General features: G+C 39.2%; 1 protein-coding gene across 2 annotated transcripts in view; it reads right to left on the bottom strand.

The window, feature by feature from the left end:
• Positions 1-760: 760 nt before the first annotated feature.
• The window catches only part of adamts17 (ADAM metallopeptidase with thrombospondin type 1 motif, 17), a 188,465-nt gene continuing 161,843 nt past the window's right edge, over positions 761-27,382 (bottom strand). For both annotated transcript variants that reach the window (XM_084722188.1, XM_084722196.1), the window contains 6 exons: positions 25,048-25,207; positions 16,652-16,787; positions 14,033-14,237; positions 12,334-12,486; positions 3,391-3,568; positions 761-2,338 (listed from right to left, as the gene is read on the bottom strand). In XM_084722188.1, the coding sequence (XP_084578314.1) occupies positions 2,187-2,338; positions 3,391-3,568; positions 12,334-12,486; positions 14,033-14,237; positions 16,652-16,787; positions 25,048-25,207 (984 nt within the window). In that variant the 3' untranslated portion in view covers positions 761-2,186. The remainder of the gene's footprint in view (positions 2,339-3,390; positions 3,569-12,333; positions 12,487-14,032; positions 14,238-16,651; positions 16,788-25,047; positions 25,208-27,382) is intronic.

Genomic DNA, 27,382 nt, shown 5'->3' with positions numbered 1-27,382 from the left:
TCTCAGTGACCGCACAGCTTCAGGGGCATTACTGCTACCATCTGGACTCTAGTAGAGTCAGTCCTGGTTTGTATATAACCAGGAAGTCCAGATTATAATCACATTGGCGATTTAGCCAATGGGGCTGCATACGGTAAATGTGGCCAAGTGTAAACAAACATATTAAATAGCATCTGGATTTTATTCAGTTATAAGATACTTGAACACCCCATTTACACCTGGTATTAAAATGTGATCCATAGCCATCCAAGGAAAAATGCAGGTGTAAATGTGTTGTGATTGGAATGTGATTGAATATATCAGACAACATCTGGAAGCAGTCTGGCTCACAATGTGTTTGGATCTTCTGTACAAAATACCGCAATCCAGACACAACATAAAACTGATACAGATATTTGTTGCTAGCTGACATAAAATAGAGAAGGCTTATAGAGACATGCCTGTAATTACTGATTATATGTCTGCCATGAAAGCATCAAAAGATGAGTTATTTAACAAAACTGCATGAAAAAATAAAACAACATGGGCGGAAAATGAATGATATACAGTAAGAGATAATTGTCTGTGCGATGGTGTGCACTGCTTTCTTTTATGGAGCTGACCAGCTGAGGGGGGACAGAATTAAAAAATATGTTGCAGTGTTTCACAGAGTTAAGCCTCCCCTAAGTCTAACTTAACAAACAAAATTCTGTTATTTTTAAGGAGGTCTGGGGCTGATTGCTGCCACCTAAAATGAGGAAATTAAATAACGAACGATTCTCCCATGAACATTCATGTGACGTTCTGGGCTTCCTCAGTGTCTGCAATATTTTTCCTTTTTTGACATGTACTTCTGTCTAGGACCTAGTATGTAGTAAACTTTACCTAATAAACTTTTCACCACGTCGAATCAGTCAATCTCAGGTTTTGCTCTGGAAGACAGAGATCTGATTGTAATGAGGATAACAAGAACACGTTAAAAATACCAGGTGTAAAAGCAGAGGCAAGATTGGATCTTTATTATCCGGATAACGTATCCAGATATAGATCTCATTTTAATAGCAGGTGTGAATGGAGTTTTACTTACACATGATGGTGAAAATGCAATAAGGAAAAGCCTAGAGTTAGGAAAGGTTTAGATTTATTTGTTTATATGACTTAATTTTAGTTTATGTGCACTGGCTACGAGTTAATAAGCAGGATCACAACAGCCCTGCTGTGACTGCAGCAGCAACATGTGTTCATGGCTTGGGGGCAGTGGAGCACGAATTAAGCAATCTTTAAAAATATCCATGATCGGGATGACGAGTGCTGAAACAGCCAATGAAAGGTGTCAGTTCTCGCGGCTCATACTGACCACCCCCCCCACCAACTTCTAATTCTGAATCGTGAAGTGAATTTAAACAAATCTCAGGATAAAGAGGGTAATATTGTCGGCAAGAAAACTTTAAATCCATTGACGGAGGGAGAGGAAACAAATCAACCATGTACCCTCCGCGCGCGTGTCCATGCTTCCACCATGTTCTGCTACATGAGCTGTCCACGGCCTCAAACAGACCTGTGGATCAGTGGGTCTCCTATCATTAGCTCGGTCAATTCACTGTAATCCTACAGTATTTCACCATGGCTCCTGATCGATACGTACACATTATTACAGTATACTTAATTCTTTAAGTATAATTGTACTTATGTATAAACCTATTTACTAGTTATTTGAAATTGCAACAATTAGCTATAATACAGTACGACAAAGTAAAAGATACAAAGGAGAGCATCATGAAAGAGGAGAGGGGGAGGGGAGGGGAAAGCTCTGGCCAACTCATAATAATCCCATGTTATCTGATAGACCTGCCAGATAAAGTCTACTTCAAAATCAAGCACTTATTTTCAATCACTCTGTGCAATAAAGCCGCCTGGACCGGCGTTCTAAAGGCTCCCCCCCTTTTTTTTCTTTCTTTCTTTCTTTTTTTTTTTTTTTGGTGTACAGCAAAAGAAAAAAAATTGGACATTTTCAAGTCTTCATCAAAACTAGAAGCTTATGAGCCCATTTAAAATGTACACTTAACGTGCACTCGCCATTTTCTTATTTAAATACAAAAAAAAAAGTTCCATCAATAATAGAAATTGTTTTTCTTATAACATTTAACATTAAAAACATTTACAAAAAAGGAGCGCTATTTGGAGGAAAAGTAGGTGCATTTTGGTCATTAGCTCTTGTGCAGTATCTTCTTGGCATAAAAGTCCCTACAGGTTTCACAGCAGCGCTGGTACCACCTCATGTCCTGACAGAGGTTCTTCTCCCGGATCACGCGGCAGTACACCGTCCACTGGTCCCCCATGCATTTGTAGGTCAGAGCAGCTGTGGAGTGGTGGGAGGAGGGAGGCAGCAAGTCAGTAATCACAACAAGTCCTCCAGACTAAACGACAAAATGTGGTGCTTTTCACCAGGCTTGGGGAGTAATGGATTACACATAACAGAAATATGTAATCTGGACACGTAAAAGAAGTAATGAGATTACAGATGCATTTACTAAAATGGGGATTATTAGTAGGGTTAAAATAAAGAACAATATACTATGCACCGTGCACACAAAGCTGCCAATTCATTATTACAGCCTCTAGTGAAAAATGCTTCACTGTTTTTCGTCTTTCAATCAATTAACTGTGAACAATAAAGAAAGGAACAGCAAGATAAAACATTTAGAGCTGCATGGATCAGTCTATTAAATTAATCTGAGTCTATTTTGATAATCATTCATTCATTTTGAGTCATTTTGTAGGAAAATTCTCTGATTTCAGCTTCTTTAAATGTGAATATTTTCTGGTTTCTTAACTCCTCTCTGACAGTAAAGTGAATATCTTTGAGTTGTGGACAGAAGAAGACATTTGAGGACATCATCTTGGACTTTTGGAAACACTGATCAACATTTTGTCCATTGTTTGACATTGTATGGACCGAATAACTAATTGATTAACAGAGAAAATGGATGACAGATTAATCGATTTCATAATCATGTTTGGACCCATTTTTCAAGTGACAAGACTGTGACAGGATTAATTAATCCATTAATTGTTTTGACTCATTTTTTGTTTTGTTTTAAATATTTATTTTAGTTGATTTCCAATTCAGTCATTCAGATAAAAGCAGGAGACTTCTTACTGGAACAAAAGACCTCGACCACTTTAAAAATGAATAAATTCTGCCAAATAAATGTCAGAGGGAGAGGTTTTCTAATGTCACCCGTAATCTGTTGGTACAAGTTGAACGCTATTAAATGATCATTTCTTATCTTGGTTAATATGACAAGTTGTTTGGTCAGAGGCCAGTTATAATCTGTCCTCTTGCTGATGAAAATGGCACCCTGAAGCTTTAAATCAAACCTCAGGACAGAGTTGTAAAGTGTGTCTCACCTAGCCTGGGGGAGGTGATGGTGTTCACATTGATTTTCTCGTTGCAGGTGCCATGGTGACAGGGTCGGTACGTCGGCGGTCTCAGTGTCACCGGGCACTCGTTACCGTGACGACCGGTCACTTTGTGCATGCACTGGACCACTCGCGACTGCAGGCCCTTCCCACAGGATGATGAGCACTGAAACAGCCAATCAGAAGGCGTCATTTCTCACAGCTCATTCTGTGACTATCTGGACGTCCACACAGGTAGTCCTCATTTCATCCTTGTACGTAGCTGTAAACCCTCTATAACCACACACTGTCATTTTTACATTCCTGTGTTTGTACAGGTTAAACAATAATGCATTATAATGATTTATAAACATACATATAATTATTTATACTGTGTTTAAATTATAGTTATAAGCACAAATACATTTTCACAAGGTTTTTGCAGTAATATAATATTTGTAATAACAATCATAACACATTAAAAAGCATTAACATGACTTATAAGGTCAAGTATCATACTACTTCATAATTGCTGGTCACTCACATTTTTTGGAAAGGATCATAGTGTATTAACTCACATAGCTGCAACTAACCATTTTATAATGCATCATAGTTAATGTTTAATGCATCACAATGTGATGTTAAACTCAGTAGTCATTGGGTGCTTTAAGTAAAGTAATGAAATTCCTGTAGTATAGACAGATTACAAGCTGATTATAAGTCAAACTTTGAAGTGGTCATTGTTTGTTTTAAGTGAATTGAAAATAAATAAGTAAATTCATGCTAGAACAACACACAAAAAGTTGTATGGACAGTTGATGGACATAGACTGCCCTAAAAACATTCATTCATAATTCATTATAATCATTTTATACTGCATTATAATCACATTATGTAATGGATGCATAACACAGCTTTATATCGCAGAATAACAATGTGTAATGATTATTGTCATAAAATATTCTGAATATTTATGACTGCTTTAACTAATTATGGCTGTAACATTATTATAAGCACAGTATAACAAAAGTATGTTTATGATGCATTATAATGTGTTTAGAGGTTGCTTTAAGTGGTCAATGAGTGCTTTAAGTTAAGCACACAATGTACATTACAAGTTGGTTGTAAGTCACTTTAAGTGGTCATTGTTTGCTTAAAGAAAAGTGAAAAAAATGAATCGACACTAGAACAACACACAAAAGGTTTAACGTTTTATGAGTGACTCAGCACTCCAGACTATATTATACATTTCTATAGGCACAGTATCATGTATTTTAAAGCTACTACAAGGAATTTTCAGATTTTGTTGATTTTGGACACCTCTTTGTAAAAAAAAAAAAAAAAAAAAAAGCAGTAGTGTTTCCACTTTAATAACCACAAGATACAATGTCAAAAAGACAAGTATCTAAATAAACCTCCTTCTTCTTCCTTTTAACTGGCTACCACACTACTCACTGTAACTTTGACTGGGAGAACATAAACACAGGCTTTCATCCAGTTTCAGGGAGAAACCGACCCGATGGCAGCCAGTAAGAAAATCTACACAGAAACAGACCATCTTCTTACGGATGGTCTCCTGAAATTATGTTGGTCATATAGAGACATTAGTAGTGAATTGAGACTGTTTAATAACCAGTTACAACTCCTTGTAGTAGCTTTATGTATATTTATAATGCATTACAGACATCATCTTAACTCCACATCTGTACTTAACACATTTTAGAACTTTTAGAAAGAGTCAAAATCATGGAGCAACCCTGTAGCTCGGTTGGTAGAGCCTGCAGCCTGTAAACTGAGGCTATCAGTCCTCTGTTGTGGCTGCTGACTCAACTTCCACCTAAAGCCCTTTGCTACATGTTGTCCCCTCTTTCTCTCTGTACACACTTTCCTGTCTGCTCTTCAGTTATCCTGTCAAAAAGCCAAATAATAACCTTAAAAAACCAGAAAGATAGTCAATCTGTTTATTTATGTTGAACTATTCCTTTATGCAATGATCAAATACAGAATCCCTCAGAGGAGAACGGATTAAATGGTCTAAATGCAGCATCCTGTGACATTTGATGAGTGTGATTATACACTGCAGGATTGTTACCAGGGAAAACACAAGCAGTCGGTCAAAGGAATCAGTTTGCTATTAGATAATCTGAGCTGCAGATTCACCTGACAGTTCTCTACTGTATATGCTGTGCCAGAAAAGAATACACTTAAAGAAGAAGAAGAGAAGAGTTGTACTGTAAAGACAGAACTGTACTGTATCATTAATAATTAAATACTTGGTCCATGTGAGTTCATCTGTGAACTTGAATGTTTATTGAAGGGACAATTCTCCCCAAAATCAAAAATACATATTTTCCTCCTGACCTGTAGACGCATTATAATGTGTTTATAAGTCACTTTAAGAAAAGTGGCGTGTAATGCTACACTTGGTGTAGTTTTGGTGATATCAGCCATAGAGATGTCTGCCTTCTCTCCAAAATAATGGGACTAAATGGAACTCAGCTTGTGATGCTCAAAGCACCAAAAAGAATCCATGGCCCCATTACTCAAGATAATCAACACACTTTATTGTGAGCAGTTTTATGTAGGATTTTTTTTCTGCAGGAGAACTACTTTCTTTTCTACTAGAAAGAAAGTAGATACTACATGAAACTGCTCACACCAAGGTTCAAAACTCTGCAGCTCACACCAAAAATATCTAGATGGATCAACAGCACTACAGCCCAGGGGAAAAATATGTATTTTTGATTCTGAGGTGATCTGTCCTTTCAAATATGTATCTGACACATCGAAATAACAGGTGTAGGTGCTCACTTTGCCGCACCACGACATCATCAGCTAGAGAGGGGAAGTTTTGCTGGGGTTGCAGCTCCTGTACTGAAACTTGAATTAGTGATTGTAGAGGTGGTACAGAGTGGACTTTCTTCCCTCACAAACAGTCTTTGTCTGAGTACAGACGCCGGCTGCAGGGATCACTTTAACCAGACAACAACAAAAGCCTGCCATCAAATTACTCACAGAATTATTGTTAATTAGCGACAGCTAATATGGCACTGCCTACGTTTGTGAAAGTGACATTCAGTGCTGGCCAAGCATGGGAATGTTTTGTACAAAAAAGAGAGAGATGAAAGATTCAAGAACAAATTTGTTAGCATTGGGTTTAGCCAATCTGTGTATTTTACCAGCGCAGCTCAAATACAAATTCAGTGACTCAGACCAGTGCGCCCTTCGTGTATTTTTCACTTGTATATGCAGTGAAATTCTCACACTGCAGGCTGTTGTACAAGAAAGCAATGCAACAACATTAGCAGGCTGTGCAGTAAAGAAAGGATCTGATTATGATCTTAGGTATTAAAGCTACATGAAATTCTGGAACCAATCCTGAGTTCAGTACCACTTAATGCTTTTCTTTCATCCTGTTTCTTAAGGCAGGAGTATTGTCTGGGGGTTTGTGTCCAATAATTTCTCTTAATCAATAATTCAGCATTCACTCTGCAGTAACTGGCCAACTGCATGTAGGCGAGGAAGACAGCAGTCAAGCTTATTCTTTTTGGTCGTGTCTAGATGGGAATCCTTGGTGTAAGATTTTGTGACAGTGATCACTTTAACCCACGTGTCAAACTCAAGGCCACATCTGGACCGCGATTCAATTATATACGGCCCGCGAGCTAATTTCACGTGTCTATTATGAATGGCCCGTCGGTAAATAGCACTTCCACCACTCATACAAGTCCCACAATGCACTGCGTCAGCTGCTGCGCAACTCAAGAAATAAATCAGCTCGCAGTCGCGAAGACGCGAGTTTCTGTCAAACGACAATGTAAACAGGTTTGTCTGTTTAAGCAACTGACTCAGTACAAAGAAACACAAGTATATGAGGAGGGAGATGAACTGCAGCTCCACCTGAAAAAAATAAGACTAACCCACAGCAGAGAGAGAGAGAGAGAGAGAGAGAGAGAGGGAGAGGGAGAGAGAAAACTTTTTATGATCATGAATCATAATATTAATGTACACTTCTTTGGTGCGCGATTTTTTTTACTCCAAGTCTGATTTGTGTACTTTTAAATACTTAATTGCTGCATTATTGTAAGTGGTGATGAAGAGTCCAGACTCTGTCTCTCCTCTTCATCTCCTCAGTGTGTGTCAGTGTGCAGTTTAACCTTTTCCTAAAATACTGCTGGTTCTGTGGTGTTACATTTTAAATCTGAAGCCTGCAGTGAACCATAGAAGCTACAGTTGACTTTTCTGTTGAAGTCCTCAGTGTGTTTTGGTCTTAATGTTAAATTGAGCAGGTCAATATGTTCATCTGTACCTGATGGGCTGATGGGTTTGTAATATTATTATATCAGCATATTTTTATGTCAAATGCAGTGCCATTGAGGGTTTGCATTATTAAAGTGTGCGATATCTTGTGTGCAGACAAAAAGCAAGCATTTTCAAATATAAACCCCACCTGGATATGTGAGCTGAAATATTCTCGTTTTCTTTTGTTATTGTTGAAGAAAAAAAATATTTTAAATCTTATTTATTTTATTGAGGAAAAAGTTGTTGCAGTCTGGCTGTTCAAATTCATATTTCTGAATAAAACATAGTCAGTTTTAGACAGTTTAATAAATGTTAATCCTGTTTGGCCCGCGACTTAGACTGTGTTTTAAATTTTGGCCCTTTCTGTGTTTGAGTTTGACACCCCTGCTTTAACCCAAACCGTGATCTTTTTTAAGTATTTTCGTTCCAAACCCTGAGCAGATCTTAACCGCAGTGTTGTCAGATTATGAGCTGGTTTCACAGACAGGGCTTAGATTAATCCAGGAGACATTTAAGTAGCTTTCATGAAAATGGTTTGAATTTGTCTTAGATAGACAGACAGCATGGAGTCCTGCAGTAAGGAAAGTAACCAAAGCTGGAATGAAACAGAAAACAGCATGAGTGGTGTGAATCTGGAGATAGAATAATGGCACAGGCAAAAAGAAGAAGCACTACTAAAACAAACCATCCAGTAAAAGGGATAGTTCACCCAAAAATGAAAATTCAGTCATTATCTACTCACCTCATGCTCTTCACCCCACTGAAGGTCAGGGTCTGTTTTTTAGTCCACAAAACACTGTCAGAGTTTCACAGAGAACAGAATCTCCCAAACCTCCATACTGCTCATCTGGTGTAATCCAAGTCTCATAAAGCCCCGACAGGCCAAATTGACATCATTTACACCATGTTTTTAGCCTGAATCTTTACTGTAGACCCTTAGCTTGAAACCACGTTCACATGCACACTGTCTCAACTGGGTGACTGTGCATGATACAGTACATGATACAAGCTGTATGGAGGCATTTTATTTTTTTTTTTTTTGTTTTGTTTATTTGTTTGTTTGTTTTTGTTTTGTTTTTCCTGCTGTTTTTTCCATTTGAAAACTGGTCACCATTCATTTCAATTTTGGGAGATTCTGCAAAACTGTTTTCTTGTGAAACTCCAGCAGTGTTTTGTGGACTAAAAAAATTAAACCCCTAAAACACAAAGACTACACTGAAGATGTTGATTCAGCATGAGAATGAGTAGATAAAGACTGAATTTTCATTTTTGGGTGAACTATCTCTTTTAAGGAGAATTTTCATTTAGATCAACGCTGCCCAAAGTGGGGCTTGTGGACCAAACTGGTTCTATTTGGTCAGTCAGATGAAAAAAATCTAAATGAATTAAAATGTCATCTCCTCTCCCATCTTTCTGCCTTTGCCTGTCTGTCCTGTCCAATAAAAAAAATCTAAAAAAAAGCTCTACATATGATCCATAGTTATTAATTACTTGCCATAGTCTGAGGAATACAATACAATAAGTGTTCACATGTGGCTCATGGCCCACCATTCAATTTCAAGGGAAAAAATTTGGGCACCCCAGATTCAGACATTCCAAACAGCCTGATGCTCCCTGACAAACATCACGAAGCAGAAGTTAAACCTGCCTCTCTGAAGGATTCATTAAGCTTCAGTTTAGTCGTAGAATAGCTCTAATTCTCCCTCTTCTAATGGGCTTTGCTTAATCCAGAACAGTATGTGCAAGTCACTTTGAGTTAAAACAGCTTAAACAGGTCATTTAGTCTGGGACTCAACTTAAGACTTGCATGTGAAACCAGCCATAAAAAAACATAATTAGTTTGTACAATGTGCACAATTTCTAAATGACGAGTACAAATCTCACAAGTTTTCTCTCTTTCTTTACATGACTATTTCTGTCACACTTCCTGTGCATCTCTATGAAAGTCTTCCAGGACAGACTGTGTGAAAATGTTCTTTTCAGTCCGCCTTCAGCGTGGCCATTCAGAACAGCTATAATTTTGCTTTCCAGCATGGTTGGACAACGTGTCAAACAAACTAGTTATTTTCTGTTACTTGAGTGCAACAGTTCAACAGAACTTCAGTGACAGGTGAAGTAGAGTTTGGTGCAGTAGAGGGGCACATAAAGCTGCATAGATGGGTTCACTTTAAGAACCTTTTTAGGTCCACTCGACTTTGCAGGCCTCTGTTTGCCATTTTTTCCTTCGTAACGCAGAGGGTGCATTTCAGCATCAAACTAATGATGACACACTGTCATGTGACACAGCCTTCAGTGAACAGCGACGTACAGCTACATGCTTATGATAACAGAGATAAAGAGAGCAGATAGTAGCAGAGGCGCAGACAGTGTTTCAATGGAAGCAGCGGCGTGTCCTTCATTAATGCTGCTAAATGGTGCAGTGAGCTGAGGCTGAAGCTCAACCTGCCTTCACACACACAAAGACAGAAACACAATGCTCCATCGACTCAACACCTCTGATGTTTGCTCAGCTTGTCCTCTGGGAATCATTCATCCTGACTGATGGCTGAAACCTGACTCCATCACAAACCTGGTCAGTTTCCACAATTCATTATTCTGTAACAAACCCCAATTTTTACTTTCATTATTTATATTTTTATACACACTTGGACTGTCAGTGACATTCACTTCTAGATCTCCATTAATCTGTTCTCTGTATCTGGCTGTCTTATCTGGATCAGGAAAGAAAGACTAATTTAATGCAGGTGTAAATACACTGTGATCAAAGTACTTTAAATTAACCAAATATTGTAATCAAACCTAAACCAGGTAAAAATGTGATCTTGAGGAAAAAAAAACACTTCAAAGGTCACCTGTTCATCTCCACCTCTTCCTGCTACAGTATCTCACCAAACATCAGGCGCTTCACCCTCACTGTAACCATGCAGTCAGGACATTTTCACTTCCAGTCACAAACTGACTGGTCTCGTCTAAAAAAGCCTCCATAGTTTTAAGTGAAATCTGGTGGAAAGTTGGGCGATGGAAATAACGGATTACTTTTTAGTATGGATGATGCCAACACCTGAACCCTGAGGCACAGAACAAAATCCTGGATTCATTAATTCAAGATGGATCCCACAGTCCTCATCTCGTCCTCATTATCTAAACATACTGTCTTCTTTTCTGTTTTTTTAATGGTTGTCCAGAACTTTTAATCTAATCTGATACATGATCATTTGGCAATAATGACATAAAACTTATTTTGGTGACACTTTCTATTTAAGTCATGTCTATAATGCATTATAACCATATCTGTAAACCATTGTATTAGATTTATAAGGCTTAATTAAACTCTTAATAAATGTTTGTAATCATACATGACAACTCATAACAAGGTTTATGAAGTATTATAAGTGCTGGACATAATTTCTCACAAGTTACTGCTCATAAGTTCTCATAATTGTGTTATAGCATACAACTGCTTATAACCTCATACGGTGCTGTCACTTTACTTAAAGCTCACAAAGTCATGCTATAGCATATTATGGATGTTTATAAGACATTATTCAATTTAAGAAACTTAGAATTTGTTTTATGATACGTTATAATGTGTCGTCTAACTCAGGACTCCGCTACTATGATTCTTCTTTCAAACACTTCTGTCACTTTGGCATAGAGTCATAAAGCATTATGAATGCTCAACTTATAATAAAAATATGTGTTTATAATGCATTATAGACATTACCTTGTAGAGAGTGTTCCCATTATTTTTTCATTTTTTATGATAGGCCTCATTATTTTCCAAGTTGGTGGCCACATTGTTCTAAATTTGGCCTAAAACTACATAACCTGCCATAATGCAAATGCATTTTGCAATTGTAACCAGAATGTAATGACTGGTGCACATACCTGCTCAGAATGATGCAATTTTAATAGCTATTCAACTGTGCATTTTAACAGCCACAGTCTGACTCACTGGAAATTTTGCAGCAGTCAAACTTGCACAAGCCTGAATATCAGCAGACAGGATTTAGCCATTCTTATAAAGTAATGGCCTCCATCAGCCAAAATGATGTAATCCAGTTATTTCAATGAGCAAAGTGATGAATTGAATCACATTGTTCATGATCCATGCACTCGATGACAGAAGCCCCACATGACAGTGTTGTGTCGTGAGGCTGCTTCAGTCTCTGTGCGTCAGACATGACTCTGTAGATCAGGAAATGTCATTATAAGTTAATAATACTGTGATAGCAGCAGTGTAATGGAGCTCATATGGTGTCTCACAACAACTCATTTGCCAAGCGTCATTATACTCTCAAATGAGTTTAGCTGTTTTCCCCACAGACACAAATACATGATGATGAGAGGAGAAGCGCAAATAGAAACAGCGGAGCCCCGAAGGTCAAAGAGCTGTTTACTTGGACTGAATCTACTGATGGACTGGAAATGTGTTTGGGTGATCAATACTATAAAAAGACTCATTCAGAAAGACTATATCCTGTGTAAATGTTGTAACAAAGCAAGTTCATGACTTTTTATCCTCTTTCAATAATGCATTCTCTCTTTTCTTGGTGCATGGAGATAAGTATTAATGTAAGCCTTCTCTTTAAGCCTGGTGTTTCTGTTGCCTGATTTACATGGTTACGTGAGGTTTGAGGACAGTCATACCTTGGACCAGTCTCCAGTCTTCCACTCGTAACATTTGGAGTGGTCCTCGCAGGGCTCCTCTTGAGTGGGCTGGGACAGAGGATCACAGAGGCCCTGAGGGTTTGTACACGTCACTGTGCGCTGACGAACACCCTCGCCACAGTCTGACGAACACTGGAGAAAAATCAGATTTAACAGATTAAAATGAATGGAAAACAAATTTACACTGATTTAGCTTAATCCTCTGTGTCTCTATTCCTTCCCACAACAACGTAAAAGAGCCACACCTAATGTTGTTTACTGCAACTACAACCCAGTTTTTCATTTAAAGTACCAGTTTGTAGTATTTACTGGCATCTAGCTTACAGACTGCTTCACCTTAAAAAACTTAAGGTGGCCCAGAAACTCGTGAAAGACGTGAAGGCTGTATCTAGAGTCGCAGTTTGGTTTGTCCATTCTGGGCCACTGTAGAAAAATGGCGGCCTCCATGGAAACTGATCACTCTGTAGATATGAATAGCTCATACTGAGGTAACAAAAACACAACGATTATTATTCTCAGGTTATTATACACTAATGAAAACATACTTATGAATATTATATTCCACATCCAAATTTAGCCTACTTGCTTTGCTGTTAGTGTGTAAAGGCCTTTTGAAAGAGGAATTACTGTGATCTATAATTAAATTAAAGATATTCCTAAATTAGTTTTGACTAATGAAAGTTTAATTTCTATATGTGAAAATGTATATTTTAAGATGTCAAAATTGTTTTACAGATATCTTAAATTAACATTTTAAAAGTCAAAATGACATGGTGACGTGAAAGTTTCTGAAAAACCACAGGCGTTTGCATAAATGCTCACTGGATTCAAGGATGAAGTGAAACACTAAACACATTTTTAGCCATAACTCAAGAACTCACACGCCAATTATAACATAATTACACACAAATATCTAAAAGGATAAAATTATGAGGTGATAAAGTGATAAAGGTCAAGAGTCAACTTCACAACATCGTAACGTTCAGCTCTCTCTCAGTCCTCTGTCCTCCTCTGTAAAAACAGTCTCCATGTGAAGACAGCGTGTTTTTCACTGGAATCACACATGTAGATTTAAAACTTCTGCATTGCCAAAAATACATTTTATTCCATCAAAGTTACAGGTCAATATAGTGTTAAGTTCCATGTTAAATTCTTTCAAAGTCTTCACTCCAAACATTATGAGTGTGGACAGACATGGATGGACTGGAACTAGACTTGTTGGTGGAGACAAACAGCTGTGAGGCAGTAATTCTATTTTTTTTCCACTGCTCTGTTTTGACTCACACAATCGTCCACTTTGGGCTGCAAGCGATCAACAACTGCTCCAGTTGTTTGGGGTCATGTGAATGTCGGCAGAACTTTGTAAATCTCAGCTGGTTGAGTCTGGTACTTGTGGTGACATTGCAGGAGGTGCTTCACCCTCTGTTGCCCGGCAGGGATCCACACTCTACTGACTCACCTCTTTTAGTTGTATGTGAGACAATAGTTTAAAGAAAATGTTAAAGAAGCTTTTAATGGTGGTCATGTGACCTCCCTCTTAAGAGCTGCCTTGAAAACGTGTGAAAAAAATTAAAAGAATTTGTAGAAACACTCTTAAGAAACACTTCTGAGATCAATCATCCATATCCAGATAGTGATGGTTCTCACACGTCATCAGCACAGTGTGTGAGCGACATACCTTGGACCACTCTGAGGCCTCCCACACAGTGAGGCAGAGGCGGCCCTCGCAGCCCTGCAGAGGAGGAGGTTTTCCTCCCTGGCAGTACAGGTCCCTGGTGTGGATGAGGGAACCGTTCTGGAGGTGGTACACGCAGACCACCTCCCTCTGCTGAAGACCTTTACCACACGTGACGGAGCAGGGTCCCCACTCTCCCGTCACCCACCTGTGACAAACACAAAATTCACAACATACAGTCCGTTTACTTTCAGTCTGAATGGAAAGATGATTGAGTGAAATTATTATTTTACGGTCAAAAGATCATCTACATAAATCAAGGTTAATGAAAACAGCTGTGTGATCAGTTACATCCACATTAAAAATGAGTGATCACAGTCGACCAAAAGTTAGCTTCTTAACTTTGCTACCACAGAAAAATGCACAGCAGTTGTTCACAGTGGTCAGATTTTCTTGATTTTGTTGTCTTGAGTATGAAATGGTGATTTAATCACGACTCATAAATACTGTTGCCCATCAGTTATTATGCTGCACTGTGCTGCTGAATTTGATAATTCTGGGTTAATGACAACAGCTGTGTGGTGTATTCAGCCATACTGGCATTTAAAATGAGTGATCATAGAGTAGGTTTGAAGTGACAGAAAGACAGAAGTCTGCTGCCACGAAGCCCCGGACCCTCACTGGGCAGCTTATTTCATCGTTTAGTAAAAGCTCCACCAAGCTGGTGTTCAAAGATTGATTCGCTCTGGAGACTGTTTTGGAAAAGCTCAGTTGTGGGTGAGAAAATGCAGTTTTTGTCTGGACAGACAGCTGAAACACAGAAAAAGATGCATTTACAAAATGTGCCGTCTTAGTGTGGACTTTGCTTTAGAATAACTCTCACAAAGCACATTTCAAAGGAAAAGGAAAACATGCAATGATGATTTTACAGAAGCCCTGAGGTGCAACTGAGAAGATAAATTCTACTGATCTAGTTTCTAAGTCTGGTCTATACAGTTTTCTCAGATGCAGATCTCAGAACAGATGAAAAAAATGAGAAACCTGACATCTATGCAGAAATCTGGGGGGGCATTTTTAACACAGATCAGGGAAATGTAAGTAAAGATATTCAGTAAGGATTTTTTATGTATCTACATGTGAGTATGTGTGTTTACAGGGTATGTGTATAGGCATACTTTATGGCTGTATGTATCTGTGTAGTATATAAACCTTGATGTAGCTTTTAACATTTTTATTTTATTTGAATCTGCAGGTGTTGTTTTTGTAGTTTGGCATTTCAGTCTTTATTGTTTGTTTTTGTAAATGCCCAGTCTTTAAAACGTACCTGGCTGCCTTTTTTTTTTTATTCAATTCTGGGAAGGTAAAAATAAATCTCATAATTGAAGATAATTTAAGTATGTTATCTTCATCTGTGAAGACTCAGCTGGACATTGTATAGCTGTTAATTTAATTTGTATGTAACTAGAATATATGCATATGTCCATCTGTCATTTGTTCAGCAAATATTAAATGACTGTGGCTTTTCATATATTATCAACATCAGTTGGCTGAAGCTTACAGTTAAAAGATCAGTTCCTGCGTAAGTGTCCCTATGAACTCCAGAGTATATCGTCATGTGATCTTTAGAGTGAATCCAAGGAGGACTTTAAATTTGACAAATATTTTCTCTGTGAAAACAGGAGGTATACCAGGGGTGTTTGTAACTGTCGAGTCTCCAATGGCAGAATCACAAAGATAACAGGAAGATGTGCTTTATGTAATGATAAATCGTTAAGGAGTGAATATCATGATTTATTTGAATGTAAAAATACAGTCATTGTCGAGTATAGAAGGAAGTACCTGCCAAAGTACTTTTTTAGTCATACTTCTGTTTAAACTTATATTACTACTCATATGACTGCAGGCAGATAAACCCAGAGCAGCAGGTAAATTTGGTGCCTTTTTCAGAAATTTAAATGAACTAGTTCAGGGGTTCTGGAGCTGCAACTATTAAATTCTCACTTCTTCCTGAGAACGTTTCCTTTTTTTAATTTGACATCCATAATTAACTTATGGACACTCAAGAAGACGAGCCACTGTCAAAATTTAGAGGAAAAGGCACCGAGCCACAGACGCAGGCTTTGACACATCTGAGTTGACAAAGTATTCTTTGGTGTATAGACTACGTGTTTTTACAGTAAAAGAATGTAAGAATCGATTTCCACTGCAAAAAATAGTTGAGACAAGTCAACATTTCAAGGCAATACACTGCAATAGATTTGTTAAGGTTTTTAAGTTCAGTTTTAAGCCCAGTCGAAACTCTTGAGCTTTTTTCCAAAGCTACAGGGAGCCACTGGAGCAGGGCTTGAGAGCCACGTGTGGCTCTGGAGCCACATGTTGCAGACCTCTGCCCTAGTTTGTGATATGGATCTATTTTGGTCGTTTTAAGTTTGTGATCCATACCATGATGTGTGACTTCAAATTTCTCTATGCACTCTAAAGGTACACATTGTGCATTGTGTGTTAGCAATATAAGTAAGATTATTTCTTTTGGCTAGAATATTCCTAACACATGGTTGAGTGTATCTGAGTGTGTGTGTGTGTGTGTGTGTGTGTGTGTGTGTGTGTGTGTGTGTATCTTACCGGTACTGGCAGGGGTGAGAGTTGCAGGGTCGTACTTGTGGGTGTGGTCTGTTCTCAGGTTGACAGTAGCTGTCATTCACCACCTCCATGGTTTTATTGGCTATCCTCATACAGGAAACCACTGTCCTCCTCTCACCTGCATGCACACACACACACACACACACACACACACACACACACACACACACACGGGTCAGTGCTCCACTTGTTCTGAGAGGTTTTTGGAACAAGTCCAGGAAAGAGCAGAGAGGATAAGGACCTTTGAGTTTGTACCTTTAAGTAAAGGAACTTCATTGTGTCAGTGTTTAGGGAACTGCAAGTGATTTGTAGAAACATCACACTTTAAAGTATATTGTCTATAGTATGAGTACAAGCGTCCAGGATTGTGTGTTCTGAACAGAGGCTTGGCTGGGATGATCTCATTATGGTTGTTCTGTAATAATTCTGCCAAACGGGATCATGAAAAACAACTTGATATCAATAAACAGCAAAGAGAACCCACATCGACCTCAGCGAGGACACAGCTATGAGGGAGGCCATGTTTACAGCATAAAAATGAGTTTTATCTTGGCCCAGTATTTCAGTCAAATGGATGCATCAAACCACTTCACTGCTGGGATACAATTTACATCCTGATTCCTGATTAAAGAATCTAAAAGGCTCCACCCAAGAGTTTCTGCATGATTGAGCTGCTTACTATAACTAATGTTTCAGCCAACTGTATGAGTAAACTAGAATTACTGCCTCATGGGTGAATGCCTCTGCCAACCAGTTGCAGTTTACATCCATGCCTTTTTCATGTAATATATGTCATGAACATTTGAAGGAATTTATGATGTCACACTGAGGCTGACCTTTGACCTTTTGGATATAAACTGTCATCACCTCATCATTTTATCCCGTTAGACATTTGTGTGAAATACTGTCATAATTAGTGTATGAACTCTTGAGTTCTGGAGCCAAACATGTGTTCAGTGAGGTCACAGCAACCTTTGAACTGCTGATTCTAATCACTTCATCATCAAGTCCAAGTGGATGTTTGTGCCACTGCCAGATGTAATGACATTCCCCCCAGATGTTCCTGAGATTTTGCATTGAAGAGAACAGGACCGACATGAGGTCACAGTGACCTTTGACCACCAAAATCTAATGAGTTCATCCTTAAGTTCCAGTGGATGTTTGTTCCAAGTTTGAAGAAATTCCCTCAAGGCGTTCTTTGATATAGGACAGATGAATGGACAGCCTCAAAACAGAACGTCTCCAGCCACAGCTGTTGCTGGTGTGGAGGCAAAATAAAACTGATGCTGTCGCCTCCCAGTAAGAAAGTTCCTGTAGGTCAGTGTCAGCTGGGCTAAGATCTAGCCCCCTGCATGTCTCTAAAGCATCGGTCTTCAACAGTGGGCCTGCGACCCCTTGGGGCTCCTTAGAATTACTTCAGGAGGTGTCCAAACTATTTTTCTTTTCTCCAAAAATTAAAATGTTATATATTATTTAAGATAAATTGGCCTATTCATAAACAAAAACCCAAAACATTTCATTTACACAACACTAAGGAAAGGTCGCTAACCTACTAACTCACTGTGTAGCACCTATCACTAATGGTGAAATAGTTAATTATGTATTATTGAAACATATTGGTCAATTAACTGTCTTATTATTCCATGTGTAAAGACAATCTTGTGAGCCACAACGTTTTGTAAATTTACGAGCTGAAATAGAGGCTAACACACCTATCAGCCATGCTGCTGATTTAGTAGTTACAGGTAACTGTAAAAACAGAAGACGATCCAAAAATATTTAATGCAATATATATGTAGTAAGGTGTCCCTGCTCCATCTGTCAGCTAAGTGGTTAATGGCCTTCCTAGTTTTTGATTTTCAAAGCCACTTCATTTAAACTCAACAGTAAAGTATGTAAAACTCTCCAAAACCGTCTCTGTTAGTCTGTCCACTCTTCCAACAATCACCAGCTCTGGTTTGGTCAAAATAAATCCTCACTTTACCGTGTGAAAAGAGTGTAAAGAGTCTGACTCTGCAGACTGTTTTCCTCTCACTCCTCACCCAGCTCAGCTCACTCATGGTCGGCTGAGTGGGTGTGAACTGCACCGCTGTGCAGAGCAGAGGCTGTCACTCTGCAGACTGTTACATTAGCAAAACAAAATGACGAATATCGCCCTAAAAATCAGCCCATTGTTGATAGACAATATAATCATCCAATTGCCCAACCCTAATTACAAGGTACATATGAACTTGCTGGCATCCCTGGTCATCAAATAATGTTTTGTGACATTGCTTAGGGTCTCATACTGATATCAAAGGCACCCTTTAACATCTGTATGAGGTGCTGCCAGAAAGCCTTTTGAACATGTGGCTAACACTGTCACAGTCACAGGTGTAGGCACCAAAATTACTGTGTTAGGTTTAAGGAAAGACCATGGTTTGGATTAATGACACATGTAACATTATGTAAATTAAAACTTAAAGATAAAAGTGACTTTTGAGAAAGTCTTGTGTTTAATTGACCAATGCATCCATCTCCACCATATGCAGGATTCCTCTATGTCACCTGATGCAGATGGGTTCACACTCAAATACTTGAAAGCCTGGTGCATGTCATACAGATGCTAAAGAGCACCCTGAGTGTCTGTATGAGATGCCAAGTGGCGTGACAAGCGTCAGTATTTGACGATCTGGGCATGAGAACAGATTGTAAGTGAGCGCTGAAAATGGATTCTTGACTCAGTGACTTCTGGGCTTATTGGACATTCATGCACCTTGTTTCTGCGTGTTCCTGTGTCTTATTTCTTGCAGAGACTTACCTCTCCAGAAAAACAGCAGCACTGTGTGTGTGTGTGTGTGTGTGTGTGTGTGCGTATGTGTGTGTGTGTTTACAGAACCTCATCAGTTACTTAATAAGATGTGTGCACTGGATGTCAAACCATACATCTACATGGGATCTCAAGCAGATAGAGAAACTCTAATCCACCATTAAAAAGAGATAAAGGGAGCAGTGGTGGTCTTACCCCTGGCTGCTTCGCTGACTGCTAATCCAAAAGCACCTGACCTCGTCTCCTGGATAAAAGCAGTGGAGTGCAACTTCAAAGTGCTCTTCTCACATGCAATTTGAAATATTTTGAGCGCTGGGTACTAATATTACCAAGCAATAAGAGGATAAGATGAGATGCTCAGGAGAGCAGCAGTGGGGTGCCTGACAATTAGGATTGCCCTGTGCTCTGTGTATCTGTGTGTGTGTGTGTGTGTGTGTGTGTGTGTGTGTGTGTGTGTGTGTGTGTGTGAGTGAAAGAGAGAGTCACACAGATGGAAGCCTGCTCTGTCTAATATGCTGTTCATCACTGACTTGGATTAGCCACTGGTCTGTCTCTTTGTCCAAACTCCTGCCATCCTACCCCATTCGTCTGCTGGCATGGCTCCAGTCTGCCCAGTTTATCCACACAAGCCTTAAATCCGCCTTCATTTCCATATTGTAATATTTTAGCCTTTTTTACTACATGAACTATGTGAGCTTTCAGAGGCCAACACAAACACCAGATCTTTTTGGATTTTACGGATTGGTAGATGCAAAAAAAAAAAAAAAATCCTCACAAAAACAGTATTCAGTCTAGAACTGTAGTCATGTCATAGTGGACAGGCCTCTTATTGCCATGATTATTCGTTCTGTTATTAGGGAGAGCTTTTTAGTTCTGGGTAGGATTTCTTTTTGCCCTGACTGTGTGAAGGAACCGGATTTGCGAGATCAGAAGATCACACGAGAATCCATCTTGCCTGCCAGGCTTCCAGTTATCCGTTTGTGTCCTCATCAAAAGTGGTGCAGCCAATCAGCGTCCTAGGAAAGACTACTGGCAGCTATGGCCGTGGCTTTAGGTATGACGACAGCGAGAAGCGTTCATGGAAGTGACTCTTTTTGAACAAACAATGGTGGCCCCCAGAGAAGAGCAGAGAACGCCACTGAATGCTTTTCTCTGTAGAAAAATACTTTTGTTCTTCTCCCGACCGGCTTTAGCAAGAGTTTTACCTGATTGGTGGAAGTGTTTTTTGAAAGTGCCTGCCCTTTTTCAAACAGTTTCTAAGGATGACTCCCCAGATGGTTCTGTGTAACAAACCATCTGGTGTGTCAGATTAAGATTGCCCTTGGAACAGGCAGAATTCTGTGTGGCACTGATTAAACAGGTTTCTGAAACAGTTTCATGCAGTTGTTGTCACACAGACCAGAGCGTCCAAATCAAAGGCTTGGTCAGCATAGACAGGACCTTACTTGCTTGCAAGCTGAAACTGATGGTACAAGGGAGTTGAGGGTGGTTGAATGTAGTAGCAACTGACTTGGACCCAACTTGGGCTGTAAAGTGAGAATCACCCCATAGGAAAGGCTAAAAGCAAAGGGGGACTAGGGATGCCAGAGGTCACCATTGAGCCCTCTGGAGGTGGCATGGGCCTATCAATGAAACACCAGGGAAGGAGGGGGCCCACCTTATTTCCCCAATGATGTGATTACCTCTACCACCACTAAAATCAAGGAAGTACTGATTATTGTAAGGGATAGTTACAACATGTTGTCAAGTTGGTGGAAGCTTTTATAATTTGCTCAGGTAGTATTAAAAGGGCCTAATGGTTTAGCATCAGCAGTAATGTGGACATTGTACCGGACTGTTGTGGTCATGAGGGAGCTATGTCGGAAGCATTCGATATACCAGTCGATCTATGTTATAGCCTTCACCTATGGTCACGAGCTGTTGGTAGCAACTGAAAGAATGAGGTTGTGAATACAAACAGCCGAAATGAGGCGGCTAGGCTCCACCTTAGACTTCCGGTGAGGAGCTCAGACATCCAGAAGGAGTTTGGACGAGAGCCGCTGCTACTTCACATCAAAAGGAGTCACCTTAGGCAGTACCTGATTAGGATACTTCCTGGGCACCTTTCTTTGTAGTTTTTCCAGCTGGAAGAGAACCGGGGGAGTAGACCCAGAACTCACTAGAGGGATTACATACCTCGTATGCCAAGAATCCATGGTTTCTCAGTCAAACCACATTGTTTGGCATTACATGGTCTGACTTATATTACATTTCTCCTCCATTCTGATGTTTAGTCTGATAAACACCTGAACCATTCTTGACGATCTTTTGGAATTGAGTGATTGAGTGATTTTCTGACTAGACTGTATATCATAGATCTTCAGTTGAGTGTGTTTCTGTAATGATTCAAACACTTGGAAATATATTGATTTGAATTAATAATGATGACCCCAAACAAAAACCATTTTAGCTTTCACTATAATCCCTTTGTGTCATCATTTTTACCAGTTTTCATTGGTGAGTGTGCTCCTGCTGGCCTGCACCTGATATGTTTGCAGCCACTGTTAGTACATGTATTTGCTCTACCCTGTGACAAATAATATTTTCTCTCAGCTTAAACCTGGACTGTACTGCACAGATAGCAATATAGCACAGTGCTGTGCAAAGACAAAGAAAAACACTGAGGGATTGTGTATAATTATTGCTCAGTATCCTAATTATTCTCACAAAACTATCTCATCATTTTATCCAGCAGACGGGGTCAGGTGCTCCTGGATTAGCGGCTGGGGGTGAGCCCACCACAGCTTGGTTTATCTCTTTTTAATGGTGGATTAGAGTTTATCTATCTGCTTGAGATCCCATGTAGATCCAGAGCACACATCACAGTGAGTAAGATCAAACTGATCAGATTCTGTAAACACATGTAACATTACAGGGAAGCCTGTGCTCCTATTTGACAAAAATATTTGGATGCAATTTGGCTGTAATGATGCTGATCATTATTTTGTAATAACAAGTACTGGAGCTGGTAATTATGAGGTCCATATCTTATGAAATAACAAACTTTATCTCTTAATCATTAGATGAGTTGAACATGATTAATTTAACTTAATTGAACTGACTATTATTTCCTATATCTGATGCTTTAAAATATATTGATGATGACGATGATAAATAGTGTGGGTGATGTGTACAAAATTTGAGGTGGTATGTTCACTTTTTCATAAAAGCATGAACTTGGTACATTTGTACAGTTTGGAGTCTTAAAGGTAGAATCTGTAGGATTTGTCCTAGCTGTTCATGAATGCACCAGGAAGATACTAGGGCATCAAATACCAATGTTTCAGGTTGGTAAAGTGTCTTGAGCACAGAAAAATAATGAATGAGTCTATACATTGTTTTTTTTTTGTTTGTTTGTTTAGCATTTTATACCTTTAAACATCTTAAAAAATGGAGCCTTCAAAAAATGCCTTGTGGTGGCCATTTTACTTTCCACCATAACCAGATGATGTATTTTACATCATATCTATATCTAAACCAAACATAATAACACAAAAAGGTGACCTATTTTTTGATGGACAAAAGTTACAATGATACATCATATAGAACATCATAAACTGTTCACATGAAGAGTTAATGGTGAATTCAGTGACATTGTTTGCTATAACCTTTATAATGTCATGTGTGTTGCATGCATGTTGTGTGAGCTGTAAAATCCTTTTGTTCATCATCTATAACAACAGAGTGACTGTAAAAAGTTGAACAATATACCAACTTAGATTAAAAAAAAAATGTCTAACCAAAAGAATTACTTTAAAAAAAAGGTTTCTGAAATATTTTTGATTGTGTTGTTGTTGTTCTTCACTGTCTCCTTCAGAGTCTATTCTACCATAATTCAGTTAAATCGTGGCATAAAGTAAAATGGCCACAATGACTGCCACAAGGTGTTTTTGTGATGGCTTGATTTCTGAAAACCTTCAGGGCCTCAAACTTTAAGTGCCAAGTTTAATGGCTAAATTCCACCATATAAAAGACCCTGTGCAGACTCACGATCATAAAGACAGACAGCAAAGGAACTATTTAACCATGTGGCCTGCTTAAGAGCAAGGGAAGAGGAGCTGATCAACAAAACCTGAGCAAGTAAACAGAATACTCTGCTGAAATGTTTCTGAAACGATGCTGGTGGGGCTTGCAGCCATGCAGATGATGGATCAGAACCATGGTGCAGATGTGCTGCGCTCGGGAAAATCAACCGGTTACTTTTATGAAAAAGTGAACACTATTTTCATGTGTCACCTGGACCATAATAAAGCAAATGAAAATTGAGTTCAGTCTGATTAGCAGGTTACTCAGGCTTCTTAAATTGTTGTGAATGTTCAGGTGCACCAGAGTCCTGCAACAGTTCAGGTACCTGTGGAAAAATGGTGGGTGATCGGCAAAATGTTGTTTAATGGGTAAAAAACATTTATATAAATTCATGGGTGCAGTCTGGCAGGAGGTGAGAATGATAATATAATATACAGTACAATAATATGTTTATTTCATAAAATGACTGCTCAGTAACTTTATATTGGCTAATATAGGAATATCCAGCATAATCAGTTGCCATGGTTTTATTGGGAAAGTGTACAACACAACTTTTGAGCCCACATTCTACCAAATATTTGAATGTGACTGTTAGATGACAGTTAGATGACAGTGATGTGGGCTAGCTGCTGTCAAAATGATGGCAAAATGACATGATGGCAGAAATAGCCAGTGGAGGATACCAAATTGTGGACAATACATTAACAAAGGCAAAGCTGGACATTTGGGTGGATTGTGTTGCGCTCAGAGACTGTGAGAACAATACCCGTGGCTTTGCTGCTTGGAAAAATGTTTTAAAAAGTATTAGCTTTTGATAGCCGCAAGGGACGCTGGATGGAAACACGTGGTGCGGGTTGGGTCGTGGGGCTTGTCTTCACGGTTCTGGGCGGCTGCGGAGCTGATGTGGAAATACTTGCGGGAACAGTTCTCTGTCAGTTCTAGTTCTCAGCTTTGCGGATGAGAGCGGGGACAGGTTTGCAAAACTGGGCCCGTGCAGTAACGGGATTTTATTGTTCCTATTTTGATTGAACTATATTTTTATAGCATTTCATGTTACATTTATTTAATCTCCAATGTCTTCCAAGTTAACATTTTTGAATTTCTTGGCTTCGTTTTACTTGATAGCTGCCAACCAGACAACCTCTTTAATATCTCTTTATTATCCCTCTCAGGGACAATAAAGACATCTTGACTCTCAGCACTGTCTCGTGTCCTGTCAGGTCAAATTGAGTGTTTTTGTAAAGCCCAACATCATATACAGTGTCTAACGGACCCTGTCTGATCTCTGTAAGAAAACACGGATTAACGTCCAAAAAGCATCAAGAAAACCTTGGCAGAGACACTTCAAAGAGAAATAAACCAGATGACATTCACAAAAACATTTTCATTGCTGAAACTTGCAACATGATTGGATTGTTGAAACGAGCTGATTTCCACACGTAGATTGTGTTTGACAGAACATAATGTGATGATATGTGTGAGTGATGGTTTGATAGTGTGTTACCTCCTCCACACTGGACCGTGCAGTCCTGCCAGCTGCTGTGTGTCCAGATGTAGAGATACTCTGGCTCCTTTGGCTCCTCGCTGCTCCGGTCCTGAGTTGTGTTCAGAGACACTGTGTACTCGTAGTGGATTCCATAACTCTGGTCATGAAAGAGCAGCACCTGTAATATGACAGAGAGAGAGGAGCTTAAAGAAAAGAGAAGCAGCGCAATAGTCGTATATTTGTATCAAACATACAACTTTTTATACTTTCATACAGTCTGAGGTGTATGTTTGCACCCAGCTCAGCAACCATCAATCATGTTATATTAAAGGTTAAAAACGTTTCTCCCTCTCATCACTGTAATATTGTACACTATTAAGCACATTTATTCATCCAGTTTAGGCTATCAGCTCACATTTTGCAAATAGGGACAGAAATTCTGGGGTTAAATTATGGAACAATGCCAATATAAATTTAAAAAGGTGTTACTCGCTTCTGATTTTTTAAAGAATGCCTCAGGAGGTTATTTTTGAGGGTTAGAAGTATGCATGATTTTTTCTTTCTTTCTTTATATTTTTCTTTATTATTTGTATTTCTGGAGAGTATGGTTAAAGTGATAAGAATGTAGGACAGGTATATTGCTTCTGTCTGCGCCTTTTCAGTTACTAATTAAAGGGCAGTTCATCCCAAAATCAAAAGTACATATTTTTCCTCTGGCCCGTAGGAGGGAAGTTCCTGGTGACTAATTTCCCTGTCAGTTAAAACACAAAATTTTATTTAGACTAGTCGACTAGTCTAATAGTAAGAAAACACTCAGAAAGCAGTTAATTTTTTTTTTTCATTTATAATGTTAAACACGGTCCAAAAAAAGCATATTAAGAGCCATTTGAAGTCATTAATCACAGAGTATGTTTTGGGTATATAAATCAACAAATCGTACTTTAAAAGCCGCTGAAATGTGTGCCACTCTGCACTGTGCAACACAGATCTTACACATTAACCTAAAAAAACATGACAACAATGCACTAAACACTTAAGCTTTTCAGACTGAAGAGGATGACAGTGTCTGTGGGTAAATGACCCAGAGCTGATGTTAGCTGCCAGCCTGACACACAATGTGGCTAACGTTAGCCGTGCTAGCAGCAGCAGCTGCTCTGCTTGCAGGTTAATGTCCGTGTATGTGCTTAACGTGGTCACATGTTGCTCTAGTTGAGTGAATATATATCAGTTTATTATGTCACAGTCTACATTCAACATTATTTCCATTTTCTAGATTAAAACACTGCCCAACTGTGCTGGTTTTACGAGCTGTCATCTGTTTTACTTTGCTGATATATAAATCTGGGTTGCCTGGGCCATCAAGGCATATGCACTTACAACCCTCTGATGGGGCTGTGGCCCCGACTAGTGGTGGGCGGCTGCATAACATCAGAGGCAACAGTTAACTAGCATTGTGCATTAATGAAATATTGAAGTTTAAGCGATTGGTATTCCTGGTGCCGACTAGCGAGGGTGGCAACGTTTAATCATATAGTTGACTATTCGCGCACATCCCTAACCTGTAGTACTGTATAACACTCTACACTGTTTTGATGTGAGTTTTGGAGATATCAAACCTAGAGATGTCTGTCCTCTCTTCTACTAGTCCTGTGGTACTCATAGTGTCCAAAATACTCAATTTAAAACCTCTGTCCTTGTTGACCAGACCTTGTTGCGAGCAGTTTCATGTAGGAACTACTTTCTTTCTGCAGTTCAATCTACTGGAACTACTTTACAATCTACCAGTTTTTCTTTTCTACTAGAAGTAAAGATAAATCTGCTCACAACAAGGTCTGTGGATTATCTTGAGAAATTGGGTCATGATTTCTGGATAGAGATGCTAATTTTGAATTTTTATAATATATTGTTTTGGTGCGTTGAGCACCACCAGGTGAGTATCATTTAGTTCCACTATCCTGGAGAGAAAGCAGACATCTCTTCAGCCAAAAGCTTCAAAACTCTGCAACTCACACCAAAACTATCTAGATCAGGGGTGCCCACACTTTTTCGGCTTGCGAGCTACTTTTAAAATGACCAAGTCAAAATGATCTACCTACATTAAAAGTGAGGAGGCAGACTCACAGCCCAGTCCACCCACCCCGAAAATGATCAAGACAGCAGCAGCACCCCCAGATTGTGACCCCCGGGACCGGGACATCAGCTGTGCACCTGCAACTCAAGCTAACGTCCCAGGTCAAAATGCTAGTATTTCAGAGGCACCGCATCAAACAACTAGCTTCACATTTCCGGGAAGGTCATTTGGTAAAGAAACGTTTTGTCGGTCATTCAGTGCGAGCTGGTTTAGCAAATGGAG

This window comes from Lutjanus erythropterus, chromosome 1, assembly GCF_056507025.1.
Source record: "Lutjanus erythropterus isolate fLutEry1 chromosome 1, fLutEry1.hap2, whole genome shotgun sequence".
Classification (NCBI taxonomy): Eukaryota; Metazoa; Chordata; class Actinopteri; order Lutjaniformes; family Lutjanidae; genus Lutjanus; species Lutjanus erythropterus.
Note: the sequence above shows the minus strand (reverse complement) of the source record. Positions and strands in the feature narration are given on the sequence as shown.